General features: G+C 38.2%; 1 protein-coding gene across 6 annotated transcripts in view; it reads left to right on the top strand.

Moving 5' to 3' along the window:
- mvb12bb (multivesicular body subunit 12Bb) overlaps nucleotides 1–16,332 on the top strand; it is a 136,242-nt gene that overhangs the window by 64,971 nt on the left and 54,939 nt on the right. For all 6 annotated transcript variants that reach the window (XR_016146495.1, XM_039681121.2, XM_039681095.2 and 3 more), the window contains 4 exons: nucleotides 4,243–4,350; nucleotides 8,643–8,739; nucleotides 9,869–9,998; nucleotides 10,732–10,839. Coding sequence is in view for 5 of the 6 variants with exons in the window: in XM_039681121.2 (XP_039537055.1) it covers nucleotides 4,243–4,350; nucleotides 8,643–8,739; nucleotides 9,869–9,998; nucleotides 10,732–10,839 (443 nt within the window). In the remaining variant the exon portion in view is untranslated. The remainder of the gene's footprint in view (nucleotides 1–4,242; nucleotides 4,351–8,642; nucleotides 8,740–9,868; nucleotides 9,999–10,731; nucleotides 10,840–16,332) is intronic.

The raw sequence follows: 16,332 nt of genomic DNA on the forward strand, positions 1-16,332 counted from the left end.
TTCGTCAGGTATTAATTGGTAAGTTCTTTTTTGTGGTTAATATAGTTTCATGTTGTTCTGGATGGTTCTTCATAAATAAATCTGCATTTGGATTCAGTTTTAAACTTGCTAGAGCATCATTATACAGTATACAATTACAGTTTTACTAAAAATGAAAAGTAAAAATTCTTTTATTTACTTCGCTTCCTTGATTTTTTTAATTTCTTCTATGTAAAGCACTTTGAATTGCCATTGTGTATGAAATGTGCTATATAAATAAACTTGCCTTGCCTTGCCTTGAAGGCACAAACATTATTTATTGACATGGTTTGGTTTGGTATTATTCCGGCTCTTCCTCTGGCTGGCACTGAGCCGTGGATCCTTCGGCCTATATCCTGAGGATAGATTTTAACAACTCTTTCAGATCAGGCCTCCAACAGAGCTTGGCACCAGTGCCCTGTGTTTGTTTAGGACTCAGATGGCACTGACACAAGGGTGGCTGGTTCTCCAGCGCTTCTGCAACTCTCAGCAATCCCAGAGCACTGAGAGGGGAATCTGGGACAATGGTATCAATGGCCTTTAGGAAAATGTTGTGTTGTGTGTGTGTGTGTGTGTGTGTATCTGTTGTGTATGTGGGTGTGTTTAAAAAAGACTGAGAAATGATCCAGGGGCGGAAAGAGAGAGGGGAAGTTTTGTGAATAAAACAAAGCACAAAGCAAACACTGTATAAAACAATTCTACGTTAAGCTTACGGGCAGCTAGAGTTCTTCCTCTCTCCTTTCCTCTTCTCCCTCCGTTTTCTTTCTTCTCTCTCTCTCACTTCCCGCCCCACCCACCAGTCCCCAACTGTTGCCATCTCTGGCGGCTTGTCTGTGGGTTGGCATGGTGCTGGGGTTCTGCCCACTGGCGCTGAGGATCCGGTGTACGCCACATGGCATCAACGTGTTCTCAGAGGCCCTGTTCCGCTTGGCCTTTCCCTCCATCACACGCAGCAGGATGCAACTGTTTCACTTTGTTTGCACAAACAAACACATTTATTTATTAACAACCTTTACACAACAAAATATATATGCAAATTCAAAGATTTGATGTTTAGTAGCTAGTTTTCTTAAACTTTAAATATCAGCATTCATTTATTTATTGTATTTTATTAACAAACTTTAAAAAAAAAAGATAATTTGAAATTGTCAGTTACTGTCAATGCATCTCACTTTGTTTGCACAATGAGTATGTTTATTTATTAAAGAAATATTAGGCAACCAAAGATAGAAGAAACGTTAACGGTTTGATTGTTTTTAGCTGCTAGTTTTGTGTTCTGAACTTTGAGTATGGTGTTCTCTGATTATCAACATTTACATTTATTCATTTAGCTGACGCTTTTATCCAAAGCGACTTACAATTGCTATAATTGTCAGAGGTCGCACGCCCCTGGAGAAACTAGGGGTTAAGTGTCTTGCTCATGGACACATTGGTGTCTTACAGTTGATTCGAACCCGGGTCTCTCACACTAAAGGCGTGTGTCTTATCCACTGTGCCATCACCACCCCTACAGCTTCAAACAGCACTTATTTGTCTCGCTTTGTTCTTTGTTCAAACTTACTTCTGACAAAACTTGAGTATCCAGCAGACCAAGCATGTTTATTTATTAAAGGGATTGTTCACTTTGAAATTAATTTTTGATATGTTTTCGCTTACCTCAAGGGCATCCAAGATGTACGTGTCTTTGTGTCTACAGTATTTTGCAATTTTGAATTTTTTTAGTTCAAACCGTTCTTGTCTGTCAGTCATGTAATGCAGGTTTAGGGGGTCCACCTCAAAGAGCATCCACAGAAGTCAAAATTAATCATGATTTAATGACTCGTGAATGTAAGTACACATTCATGGCCTAAGACACTAAACGAGCGGTTTGTGTGAGAAAACGAACAGTATTTATATAGTTTTTACCTCTTGTTAACAGCCATGTTGAACTGATCTGAATCAGATGTCCAACTGAACCGAACTGAACTGTGTCCAACGTTACGCCGGAAGTGATCTCTTGCGGGTCTACGTCACACATTGTTTACACAGAGATTTCGGATGTTTTACTTTTCACCAAACATATTTAGATATATAGGAAATCGCAATGGAAGACGATTTCGATATGTTTAGTGAAAGGTAAAACTTGATGGCCTAAGACACGAAACGAGCGTTTTGTGTGAGAAAACGAACATTATTTATATCGTTTTTACCTCTTGTAACCACAGCCACGTCCAAGTAATCTGAGGCCGCGGGCACCGGAAGTGATCTCTCGCACGCTTGCGAAAAAAAAAAAAATTAAACGTTGTATCAACAGACGACCTAAAAATATCTGTCTGTTGATATATTGAAATCATCTTCCATTGCGATTTGCTGTATATCCAAAGATGTTTAGATCTTCACAGTGAAAGGTGACTCTTCCGAAATCTGTGATACACACGCGAGAGATCACTTCCGGCACTTTCCGGCGCTTACGCAGACCAAAGCCCTCAGATAACTTGGACGTGGCTGTAAAAACAATATAAATACTGTTCATTTTCTCACACAAACCACTCGTTTCATGTCTTAGACCATCAATGTGTACTTACATTTACGAGTCATTAAATCATGTTTAATTTGAACTTCTCTGTGCATGCTCTTTGAGGTGGACCCCATAAACCAGCATTAAAAGACTGACAGACAAGAACGGTTTGACCTAAAAATATCAAAATTTAAAATACCGTGGAAACAAAGACATCTACATCTTGGATGCCTTTGAGGTAAGCTAAAACATATCAAAAATTAATTTCAAAGTGAACTATCCCTTTAAGAGCTAGTTTTAGCAAGTCTTCTGAAGTTTGACTAACTATAGATATATAACAATCAGCAGACAGCAATCCACATGACACAGAATACTTATATTTAATACTTATATATTAATACTTATCTTTCAAATGTGTTTAATTTTCTTTTTCTGAGAAGTAGAGATATCTCCCCTCCCTCTACTAGTCCCAATGCTTAGCAACTGTTTCCACATTCAGACTGCGTTGCCTGCCCCGGCTGCATGGTGGCATACTGACTCCTTTGGTGCCTGGTTCCTCCCTGTTTGACTTTGGGCTTCACAGCTCCAGCTCTTTGTTTACGCTGTCAGGAGGAGCGGGGCACTGACCTGGAAAAAGTGTCCAGGACGGGTTGTCTTGTAAAGGGGGGAGGGAGAAGGGAAGGATAGGAGGATTTTGTGGTTGATGTATAGACTCCTCTTGAGAGCTTTGGTCCTAGCCAATGTCTGTGGATGCTGTAGCCCCACCACACTCTGGCTGTCTCTGTCCACCAGTCTATCTGTTTTCCTGTCAACTTTTCTGAGAGCATAATGTATGCCTGTCAAGACTTCACATAAGATCACTTTAGTTCACTTTAAAGTTGAATTAAGGTAGCAAACTGGATGCAGAATCGCACTTTCTTGAATTCAAATTTATAATTTTTTTAAATAATAAATTTGATTTTTCAGTATTAATAGCCCATAAACATGTTATCATACATATGACTTATGGTATTAATAGAAATATTAGGTGATGTTAATAAATGCTTGAAATGCCATCTATATAGTTTTGATTTAATTTATGTACCCATTATAAGTTTCAATATAAATTATGCATTCCAGTATATTGATTATATTTTATATTTATTATTTTAATGATTTAAAAAATGCATATTTATAGTGGTGGACACTATGTTGATTTGACAGGATTTTAGTTATACTGTCCAATCAAAGGAAATACAAATTTTAAATGCATTCTAAGATTGAATTTATATTCGATGTTCGACATTTTGTTGGACACGTTTGTTGGATTGTTGGATTTCATTGAATTGCAATTTAGTAAATTCCACTTCCTGTCATTGCAGTTCTAATTCAACATCCTTTTGCAAATCCCTAAATCGTGGACAGTCAGTATTTGACTCTATTTCAGAAAGGCTTGATCTTGCAGAACACAATGAAGTCTCATTTAGCTTGTTCAAAGGCCTTCTTTGTGAGGTCTTGTCTCATCCTTGTTGTCCCATTGGGGGGTCGGTGGTATTTTTATCCTTTTTTGGAGGTTGAGGGTTCTTCTGCACTTTTGTAGGGCTCTAATGAGATGGAGTGAGAGCCAAGTAGGCACATAGCAAGGCAAAAAAAAAAAAAAAAGAAGAAAGATGCACATCATCCATACATTAATTTGATATCACCTCAATGCATTCTCCTCTCTGTATTTTTTTTTTCTTTTCACGTAGGTTGCACAAACAACAGATGGCTTCGACGCCAACCTGTGGAAGGACAGCATATTCAAATCCAAGGTCACACGCTATCTCTGCTTCACCCGAGCTGCCACATCCAAAAATGTAAGTGAAAACGTGTAAGTTTTAGCATCATTGCAAGTTTTTCTTCACACGCCATCATAAAGTGCGTTTGCTCCGTTCGCTTCAGTCCATTCCTCATTAGGGTTCTGCGCAGATCTTTGATCACAAATTCCTTCAAAATATGTTCTGTCCTTTAAAGTGAAGTATCTAAACCGAATGCAAATACTTCTCTGCATTTAGAATGGTTTGAAGTCCCAACATGGTTGCATTTGAAAATGTGTTGATGATCTCCAGTTCTCCCGAAGGAATTTGGTTTATGATTATTCATAAACGCAACTCTCCATGTTAGTAGTTTACGATTTCATTTAGCTTAATTAACCTGGTCCCTATAGACAGTTTGAATACCTCCCAGCCATTCATCAAAGATGGAAAACGCATCCAAAAAATGTCAAACTTTTGGTTTTGGGGATTCTTGCTTATGAAATATGACACATCAAACAGCCCTCCAATATACTTGCTAAAGAGCACCTATTTTAAAAGATTCCTCTGTGAATTGGAACTATTTGAACATTTCCCTCCCATTCAGCTGAGCTAAATTGAGAATGAGCGTCTTTTTATGTGCAGGTATCTGTCTCGAAAGTGAAACAGGTGGCCCAGTCATCCTGTTTAGGTGATCGGTCTTCATTTAAGCTGAACAATGGAAAGTTGAGTTCCCGTACATTTATTGTTCCTCAATTTGCTGTGCAAGCGAAGGCAACATATATAGCATGTCTTTTTAGAAAACATTCTATACTTTCTTGGATTGAAATCCCTCAAAATTATGTATTTATTGAAAGAAACCTTGTGTTCATAATTGGGTTTAACCTGCTGATAGGTTTGCTTGTGGTGTTTGTGAGGATGACAAAAATAGGCTGTGGCTAATAAGATTGTTTTGGTAGGTCATTGTTATTCAGTGTTGCATCTCATCAGTGCCTCTGCTTTTTCCTTTATTTTTTGCCACAAAATGCCTTTCACTGATTAATGTGTGAAGATTAATGTGTGAATATTTTTAAAATGTTTTAATTTAAGCATTAATTTAAGCATATATATATATAAATGTATGTATGTATGTATGTGTGTGTGTGTGTGTGTGTGTAGGCTTAAGTTAAAACATTTTCTATCTATCTATCTATCTATCTATCTATCTATCTATCTATCTATCTATCTATCTATCTATCTATCTATCTATCTATCTATCTATCTATCTATCTATCTATCTATCTATCTATCTATCTATCTATCTATCTATCTATCTATCTATCTATCTATCTATCTATCTATCTATCTAAAAAAAATAAAATGGGTAGTCCCATTTACACCTTAACCTACCCATTCCACCAAACCTGTCCCTGACCTTACACGTATCCCACATCAATCGCAAAAAAAAAAAGAAAAAAAAAGTGTAATAAGTAAAAGTTAGTAATTTTTGTTTATTCTTATGGTTAAATTGAAATCATCAAAGGTCAGCAGCAAAGACATTGATTAATAAAGTTAAAGATTAAAGCTGCAGTCCAAAAGTTTTTTTTTTTGTGTGTTCAAAATTTAAAAAAAATTATATAATAAGCAAGTACATCATGAATCCATTTTCCAAACGTTTTTTTGATGTTCTCGTCTTATCCTGAATCACTACAGTAGGCTACACCTATAATTAGTGTTTATTTTTGGATAAATTTAGACTAGTCGGGTCATACCACTGCGGAGTAGCTCAGTACCTTTCTCTGTAGAAATCTAGACGCACCCTAGCGGCAGAAAAAATTATTTTGCCGCAAAGTGTGGTCTAGCAACTCTCCGCTGGCTTTCGAAGTGGAAAAACCAAACTCTGGTCAGGCCAATCACATCTTGTATAGAGTTGGTGGGCGGGCTTAACACAATGACGGCAGAGTTGTGACGGTTCTGCGCCGTGATTTTCCCTGCTACTTAAAAACAAACAAGATGCTGCTGGCGAACAGCAGTCTTTCGATTCGGCTTTGGCCGCGACTCTGGATGACTTGGAGTTAAGAGAACGTCTCTTAAGTCATTCTTAAAAAAGGAAGATGTGTTCGGAGTTTTGACGACCGGATACGGCAAAAGTTTAATATATCAACTTGCTCTGCTGGAGGGAAAACGCACTGGACTCACCCATCCACAGCCGTTCGTTGCTCTGCTTGGTTGTGGCGCTATCCTATTGTGTGCAGAGAGATATTGAAAGACAACCTTTTATCCCGCCCCTCGGATTGAGGTATGCCAATTCTGAGTTCCCAGACCTAACATCTTGATAGGTCTGGCTTGCAAGGCTAGAGATGAGTAAATGCATGCTCACATTTACTCTAGAACTACAATGACCATCTTGTTTATAAAGTGCTCACAACACCTCTGCACTTTCTCCTGATTTCTCTCAACATGGGGACAGAAGAGATGTTAGTCAATAAAGGGGAAAACAAAGCAAATTGCGTTACTTATATTTGAAAAAGTAACTAAAATATTTTGTTGAAAAAAAATTGTTAAAAGTAATTGGACTTAAATGTAATCTGATTACATAACTTGCGTTACTTGTTATGTGTTACCCCCAACACTGGTGTTTACCAACAAGGGATTTCCAGCTGATATTAACATTTGTCATTTGAAGAATGTGTCTCGACCACAGTGCATTCATACTTTTTTAGTCACGTGACTACCATGGATGCCTGGCGGTCAACAAACGGGTATTTTCAACGTAGACTCCTGTAGTTCCAGGTCTTGCTAGTAGATATCAAGTGTTTTAAAGAGCTAGCTGCATAACTATGGACTAGGATTAACTTCAAGGTGAAGGTAGTTGACTTGTGTAAAGTCTCTACTGTTCTCATTGAAAACCTATCACAAACCTCAAAACAACCCATCTTTTGTTTAGCAAAATACGACAGCTGCGTTTACACCACCACCGGCGATAGCATCAAAGTGCCCAGAAGTCATTCATTTTTCAATGAATTTTCGGCAGTGTGAACGTACAGTTAGCCTCATAACACAAACGGCTGACTCACCGAACCAGATTGTGACGTTGATTGACGAAACTACAAGTTGAATTAAAGACACGATTAATTACATGATCATACACCCATTGTATTGAAACAAATGTTGAAGTTACCTTGAGTGATGAAATGATCACTGCACAGGCGTGTAACGTTATACTATGAAGGTTGCTTAAATTCGTTTTGTGAAATCAAGTCCCGCCCTACTTTTTTTGGTGCTATATTGTTATCATTGCAGGAAAGCTACTGTACATCTTCTAAGATCCATATTATGAGATACAGAGATGACGTTGCAAATTGCAATCCACTGTGACTGGTTTACCCAGGACAATTCCTGCCTGTTGATCAAGTTAAATGAGAGCTGCAGTTTTAGTATGTAGCACATCAGTCCCCTCTGCCATCTCTCCAGCATGGAGTCTTAAAATGTGTGTCTGCACTGTTTTGAAGTCCCTGACGCTAATAAAACATGGCAGCGCCATCAACAAAGGCTATTTTGTCTGTCAGTCAAAGTGGCCCCCACTGTAATTGTCTATGACAAAAACAGATTCTACAGAATTAGCCAGTGAATTATGTGGTGGGAAGTAAACAGTTTGTGATTTATCATACTCAGGGTTGGAGGTAGATGGCCCTTTGTCAGGTCCTGATGGGAAAAATCTCTCCCGTGTCTTTTATTAAAAAAAAAAAAAAGAAAACTGTTAAAAAAAAAAAAAACATGTCTCATGCATAGTAATAGCATTCATCCATATTTGTACCCTCAAGTCAACCATGAATAAAAACGGTCTAGTGGTAATAACTGCCAGGTAACAGTAGCGACGGCATCCTGATTGTCGGACTCATCACGTCATGCTACGCTAGCTGCACTCTTTCAGGGCTTTTGCTGGATTATTGCTGTTTATTACTGCGAAAAATGGAACCATAATGAGTCCAGTCTGGGAAGGCTGAGGGGAAAAGTCATGCTTGAAAATGTCAACTAAACAGCTCCTGATTGTTTTCAAGTACTCCCTGTTCTGAAGCACAAGCAATTTGGCTTGCCACCGACTGGCCCTAGCGCTGGGCTGCCATGTCTGAAGATGATGGCTAGCACACAGGTGCTCGCATGCTTAAAAGAGGGCAGCGATTCAACAAAACTGTGTGTGCGCGTCTGCAAAATACTACAGCGGCCTTTCATTGTAGGTACGAATCATGCATAATTGAAAGCCGCCCACTTCCAGACGTAATTTTAACCCTGCGAAGGGCTTTTATTGAACAGGCTCATTGTTATAATGGTTTAAACTCATATAATCATTATTATATCATTACATTTTGTGGCAGAATCAATTATGCAACGTGGTCGTGGACATGAAGTTGATTGACTCGAAGGACTGTTTGCCAGAGGGCTTCACTCCGATCCAGGACACCAAGGATACCCGTAAGCAGTTTCCTTCAAAAATAAACTTTTTTTTTTTTTGCTTTTCTCTCTCTCTCTCTCTCTTCTCTGTAGTCATCCTGAAGGAGCGCTTCTCCAGAGGTTGTGAATGTGAATGTTTCATGGGCTCAGGTTTAGCTTAATTTATGATAGTGCGAGAGAGTAAAATAAACATTTTGCCCCGAAGGTAGGAGGAGAGGAGAACCGATGAGTCATTGTTTATCTCTGCCAGAACCCAGCTTTTCTTTATGATGTGCTTATTTATTTATGTATTTATTTGTGCAGAGCGGGAGTGGATGGTGGTTATCTAATATTAATGAAATGCATTCCCTTGATGCTTTAGTGCTTTTTGAGTGCTATGTATTTCTCCCCTTCTCGTCTTCTTCTCTCTTCTCCTCTCACCGCGCCTTTGAGAACGCCGCAATATTATTTTGGCATTGGGAGTGAGGGCAGCATGTTTATTATTTTCATTATTATTGCATTTACACGGCCCTCGCCCTGGTGCCTCCTCAAAACGAATGGGATGGGCTCAGGAGTAATATGGCCGAGTCTGGTAGCAGGTTCTGGAGGAATGACTAAAAATAAGATGGAGTCTCATTGGACGCTGGTTTTAATGTGCCACTTTATTGTAGTAAAACCATGTTTAATAGATGCCTCAGCCACTATATTGCCATTTCACTCTCAGTCAAGCCCCTTATATCCTTCTTACACACTTGACACTGAAGATGCCCCTCTAGCCCCCAAAGACATTTTTATGCAATTATAAAGGGCGTTCATATACTTATATGATGTTTTGAGGCTGAAGGCACATATACGTTGCATTTATAAGGTGTTCAAATATTAATGCATAGATATATTTAGCTTGTCTGTCTGAATAAACTTTTAGGAAATAGGTAGTTTATATATATGTAATATGTTGTTAGATTGTTGTGTCATTGTTTATAAGGCTTCCCAAGGACAAATAGGTCAGTCGTCGATATGTTTGCGTAATGTAGGTTTTAGTTATGAGTCTATGTGTCTGTGGCATAAAAAGTTACATTTGAACTGGTGTAAATGTAGTTAGACTGCTGATAAATGAAAGACATAATTAGGGCTGTTTATGTTATGACTCTTAAATCTCTTTCTCTCTCAGAGGAGCAGGCTTTGAAGAAGGAGAGGCTGTGTGTGAAGTTGGTCCCCAGGAACAGCACCGATACGGCTGTATGCGATGTGGTTATACAGGGGAAATCAAAGCACAGCCTTGCTAATTATACATTTATAGGGTAAGATATGATATATTTGGATAAATCGAGTTATTTCACAAACATGACATGTTTTCTGAGAATTATTTGTGTGTTTGATGAAGATTTTTTGGTCACTGTTTCCTCTAAGGGGAAAAAAGTACCAAAGTAAATATCCTGGAGCCATGTTTATTATGCTGTCTGAATCGTCTTTTTTTTTTGACTGAAGTAGATTGTTCTTCTGGTATGTCTTTTTTTATTTATTTATTTTTTTGTTTCCTCTAGTGCCCCTCAGTGCCTGCGGCCTGCTTCGGGCATTTTGGGCACTTGCTTTACTTGTGCTGCTTTTCCAACAGCTTTTAAAGCCACCCCTGATGTGTCTTACACATGTTAATATTTGAATTAGAGATGGGAATTTTTGTTAATTTTTCATTTTGAGTACTGATAGATCAAAAACGAGTACTTGAGTACTTGGGGTGTGGCGAAAATGAAAATATTTTAATTAAAACACTTATTTTGGAAAAAAAAGAAGCATCTTAAAGGAATAGTTGCATGTGGTGAAGCTGAAGAGTGAATGAACACCAGTAAAATGAAGCCCGTTCTATGACACACACACACAAGTTTAATCAGATATCCTAGATACACAACATAAACATAACATTACACATTGTATCTAGACAAAAGGACCCAAATGCAAGTGAACTTGAACTAGGTTAAGTAACAATGCAACAAGTTAAATGTTCTTAAAATTGAAACCAGCTGGGTTTGTCCACAGAGAGCTGAACAGTTTGGGGATTTGGTATCAGCTGGGAAAAGTCACTAAGTCACAGGAGACGACACACAAAGCCTCCTCTTCCTCTAAGACTGCTCTTGATGTCGTCAGGTAAGAATGCATATACTATAAAGCCTATTTTAATAGGATATTCCTAAAATTATTTATTGTCATTGGGCTCATCGGATGTGGGATATTCCAACAGCCTGTAAAATGAAGTTACTATATATGTAGGAAGTTGGAAGTTCCACTTTTTCGAGTTGAACAGAATGCAGCACAAGAGTGTGTTTCTATTGATAACCTGAAGTTCAGCTGAGACAAAAACGCCACGAGGTGAAGAGAGAATGCCATGAGGAGAGCTCAGTCTGTTGTCTGCTCTTATACACAACACAAACACACAGTCTGCCCAGCAGCCATGCACATAAACACACAGCCTGATGGGAAGAAGATAGAGAGGGAGTGTGACTTTGTACCTCATCCAACTCAAACATGTCAATTATTTATGAGCAGGAAGTAGAGGGGTTTTTCCTCTGTAAATAGTAAATATACAATCACTGTTCCCCTCCAATGGTTGCTTGGAGGGGGCATATGGATGGTGCCAACTGAAAGTGCTGGATTTAAGCATGCCAGAAGGCAATGAGGGTCCTGGCACTGTAGTTAGGGCCAGCGCACATGAAGCTTTGATGGAATTCTATTTCTGCATGCTTTAGCCACTTTATATTTCAAAACCAGTTCAGTGCTTGGGGATTTGAGAGATAATATAATCTGGTTAGTGTTTCCTACTTCGGAAGTTATAGTTGTTGGACAGTCAGCCAACAACTCATTATCTCTATTCCAAGACCTAGTCATCTAACATCCTTACAACATACATTTTGTTGTTAGCTGGTTGCTAAGCTCTCAGTGTGTGATACCAATGAACATAACAGTATGCCATAATTAATGAACCATAAATACATAGCACAAATATTTGGTATTTATGAAACTCTTGATACTTTTCAGTATGTTCAGTATATTATTCATAATAATCATCTCTGCCATTTTTAAATGTATCTTTATTTTTATTTATTCTTAAAAAGCTGTGCATTATTTCTTTCAAAGTGCCCTCAAGTACACTCAAACCTCCTGGCAAGTTTGTTGTACAAGTTGCAAAAGTCTTATACAGCCATGTTTGTGAAGTCAGTCAAATATTTTGGTCGAGCAAGATGGTGATGTACCTTTTCTACAAAAAACAAAAACAAAAAAAAAACTTAAAAAATTATAAATAAAGAATGCATATCCGGTATGTTTTTGCTTTTTAAATTATGAAAGTGCTTTAAACTGAATTCTAATATATTTGATTGTAATTGTACAATATGATTGTATTTTGTACATGCAACGTGCAACATGCAATGTGTAAAAAACAAAACAAAGATAATTTAGAAAATGTCACACTTCTTAACTCATAAATACAATCTTTCAAAATAAAAAATAAAAAAAATACTTTCTTACCAACACATTATTTGCTTTGGTATTTACTCTGATGCCTTAAAATGCTGCCTATGTAGTAATCTTGCTTGATTTTGGAATAGAAAATATGTTTCTACAAACTTCAGTGAACAAAACAGTGTATTTTCAGGTGAATGACCAAACACACAGGTACCCAACAGTACTGTACAACATTTAAAGAACTTTATCTTTTTTCCTTCAGTTTTGTCCACTTCAAATAAAATATGGCATTGAATCTGACTTGGGCCAATTCTCGCTTACATTCTCTGTGATCATTGGTTGTTTTTATCCCGTGATGAGCATACGATTTTGCAGTGGGGTCCACTTGAAATATTTTTTGAAGTTTTGCTCTTTGAACCTTTGCTCAAGACCGACCTCTGAAACCTACCGTGATTTCGTGGCTTGAATAAAGCCTTTTGTGCTGTGTGTTTTTTTTTTTCTTGGAAGGGCCAGCTAGGAGAGAAACGTTTGATGTCTCTGAGTCATCCTACATCCAGTCCCACACTTTTCACACACTTCCGTCTCACCCTGTTAATTCTTCACTCTTTTGAAGCCACTTTTCAAGTTGGAGAAGAATAAATTGTACCTCCAAGCGTGGATCCACGCCTCCCCACTCCGATACCTGCTGTGATCACAGACTGTGCACTTTGGTGTTATTACATTTTATGCTCTTACGTCTGTGTGAATGTCCAACCACAATATGTGAATCTGTGAAAAAGAACTTAGTTAAGAGGCACAAGAGGTAACCAAGTGCTTTATTCAAGATGTTTTCCGGCTTGCTTCCACTTGAGCTAAATGTATTTCCTAAAGAATAACACTTTTGTGGCTTTTAGTGTATGTCCATTAGCTTTGAGGTAATTTATTGTTCTTCTGAAAGTTAAACACCACTCACTTCTAGTCCAAAAATATATATTTTCTTATAGATACAATGCTATATCCACCATGCAATCATATTTTTTTCAGAAAACTATGGTAATGCAAACAGCAATCGATTACAAAATCATGGATAATTTTCCTAAGTGGACGGAAACAGTCTTAAGAAATCAAGAATTTACAAAAGCTAAAGTAAGCACTACCTCAATACTGTAATGTTAGTTAGCAGACTAGCGGGGGTAACACTTTGCCCTTCGTTTACATCATAGCAACATAAAGCTTATAATTGGAACTGTCAATGGAAAGTTTCAAGAAAAGCTAGCCTGCATTGTACTCTACTTAATAATTATAGTAGTAAATGAGACCGAAGTAAGCTAAAGGTCATTAAAAATATGTCTTTTGTATAGTTCATCAAATATAGGTCACCAAGATTTTTTTTTTATTTGATTTACTTTAATTTATTTAAAATAAAATGTTATTTTCCCTCTGTGATGTAACCAAAAATGTTATTAAAGGTATCTGAACATGTTGTCAAAAATGGCAAAATACAGGCTTTAGAATAGGAAGCCTGCATTCATGTCGCATTACAAGGTTGGATGCTGTTCTTGCCTCATTTCACACAAACTCTTGTGGGCCCATCAATGTTTACTGTTTGTATGACTCTTTTAAGACGCCGTCAAATTTAAATGCCTTTTACAGTTTTTAAGCATAGTCAATAAGGAATAAATGTTTAATGACCCGCCCTTTAACTTTGAATGCTGGTGGTTCTGCAAATAAACCTTTTTGCCTCAGGCTACAAGGACACTAATCACTGTGATTGCAGACTACTGAGTAAAAAGTTCAAATCTCAGTTTCCCTTGCTGCCTATATTGAAAATTCAAAGCATTTCCATGAATCTATTTTTTTTCCTTCCATTTCTCCACTTTGTCTTGGAGATTAAATGCTTATATGTACATTACATATGCAACATTTTATTTTTACTGATAGTCTACTTACGTTTTAGGTGTTAGCATTGCACCGTGAATACTGTATCTGGCATCAAATCGCCTGGTGTCAAGTTTGTGACCCCCACATTTCATTCAAACTAGGCCCGTTTAATCCAGTTCCAGAACCATAGATTTTAGGGTTGTTGTTCTTCAGGGTGAGCTTTTTAAAGTCTACAACAGATCTTCTTCTCCCATCTTTGCTGCCATTTGTCGTCCTTATAAAACTGTCATCTCTCGCTCTGGAATCTGACCTCTGGATTGACGGAGAACATAAAGTTGCCTTGTGTTAATATTTCGGTTTCTCTTTTTCTTCATAGAATCAAGGTTTCAGGCATTTCTCTCTGAATGATAGGGCAATATACAGTAAGGCAGGGAAAGTTTTTATATACAAAAGCCGAACACTATAAATGTAAAGGTCAAGCATATTCCCCATTATGAGCAGGAAGATGTTTTTATGACGTCCCATGATTCACTCCACTGATTCACTATTGGAGGTCAGGCAAATTTGGAAGTTTGGAACTTTAAAATAAATAAATACTTCAAAAAAGTTTTAAATCTAGATCAGGGATCTTTCACTTTAAGAAATAAAAGACATATTGCATCAAATTAAGTGTTGTATTTTAGGTCTACGTGGTCTGAGGCGTTTGGTACCAACATATACGTCACAGGATAACCTTAAAAGTTAACCATTTAATTTGTGTGATACAAGTGCCACCAAACCAAAAGTAAATGTTGATTTTATTTTAGATAGTTTACCTATTGGCAAAATTACAGGAATTAAAGTTGGGATCTCAAGAAAAAAAACAACAAAATAAAGTTATAATATAACAAAAATAAATCATAATAATGCATGTACTCTATGCAGCATTAGAGTAGCACACTGATGGACGGGTGTCAATGTTTCCGCTCTTTGTTGGTTTCAGTGACCTCCATGTCACCTACTCAACATCTGCTCTCCAAACAATGGCTGATCCACCAGTTCTCAGGGAAGGCAGGGCTTGTACGAGATCTGTTGTGACACCATCCTCAAATGTGTTTCCCAGACACTTTTCTGTGTACCCTTTCCCGGAAAGCCCTAAAAAGTGTGCAAATTTCCATAGACATCAAGTAAGCTCAAACTGAGCAGTGCCACAAACAATAGAATCATCAGCAAAGATCTGTGGCTCTTTAGAGATTCTACACTCCCATATTCCGCTACGGAATTCTTCAAGATTCTTCCTTCCCCACACCTGACATGGAACTTTAAGTGGGGTAATGACAAGCGGGAAAGCCGCCACTGCAGAAAGCAGCTGTCTACAAGCCGTAGGTTGTGTGGGCTGCCTGCTCGGAGCGAGCGCTGAGGTGTTGTCATCGAGGATCTCGGATGAGTGTCAAAACACCGGCTTCCAGATTCCTCTCACTCGCGCTGTATTATTTTTATATATAGTTTTTTATCCCAGTCTTTGCCTCACCGAAGGCTTTGGCAAATTTGTCCACAGTGTGACAGATGTTCTAGACGTCTCCTCCCCGAGACGGACTCGTGCTTCCGCTTCTACGTCGATGCCTTCTTGAGTTTCTCATCAGCCACCCGTGGAGATTCCAGCATGTGGGATTGGGCTTTTGATATTGAGATTACTCTGACTAATTGGCTCCTTTTACGAGGCTCCTTGAAATTTTCCGGGCTGTAATTTTGCCTTGCCTGTAAACACTGTGGCAACTCTTTTGGTTCGTGCAACAGTTTTAAAGTACATGGAATTGGGCTCCGTTTCATCATTAGTGTTAGCTTCTTTTAGTCTACCTACACCCCTCGTATGTGCCTGTCTCCTCTAATTTGTCCAGTCCTTCATCCCAAGTCAAGCTTCTTCCTCCTCCTAGGCATTGTGATATTCTTGAGCGCTTGTCTTTGTGTCCACTTGTCTTCCAATTGGCCTTATTAGGAATCAACCATCAACTGTCCTCTGAGTTTGTGCCTCGAGACCTTCGTCTGTCTGATCTTTCTTTGCCTCGGCGTCATCCGTAGATCTAAGTGGAGCATGTTGAACGTCTAAAATGTCTTGAGATACGGAATCCGTTTGAGGCTTTCTCTCTTTCTTTTTGACGTATGTTGTTCTGTACGAGCTAAATGTTGCAATTGTTTACATCTTAATCCCAGTCCTGTTTTAATTCTGGGAGGTATATTTAGATATTCAAAATTGAGATTTGTGTCACTGTGGCTCCGATGGGTTTGAATGATGATTAATTGTACTCAAAACTCCAGTGGCCGACGTAATGCAAGCCTCGC

Source organism: Pimephales promelas, chromosome 14, assembly GCF_988280905.1.
Source record: "Pimephales promelas chromosome 14, fPimPro1.hap1.1, whole genome shotgun sequence".
In the NCBI taxonomy this organism is placed as follows: domain Eukaryota; kingdom Metazoa; phylum Chordata; class Actinopteri; order Cypriniformes; family Leuciscidae; genus Pimephales; species Pimephales promelas.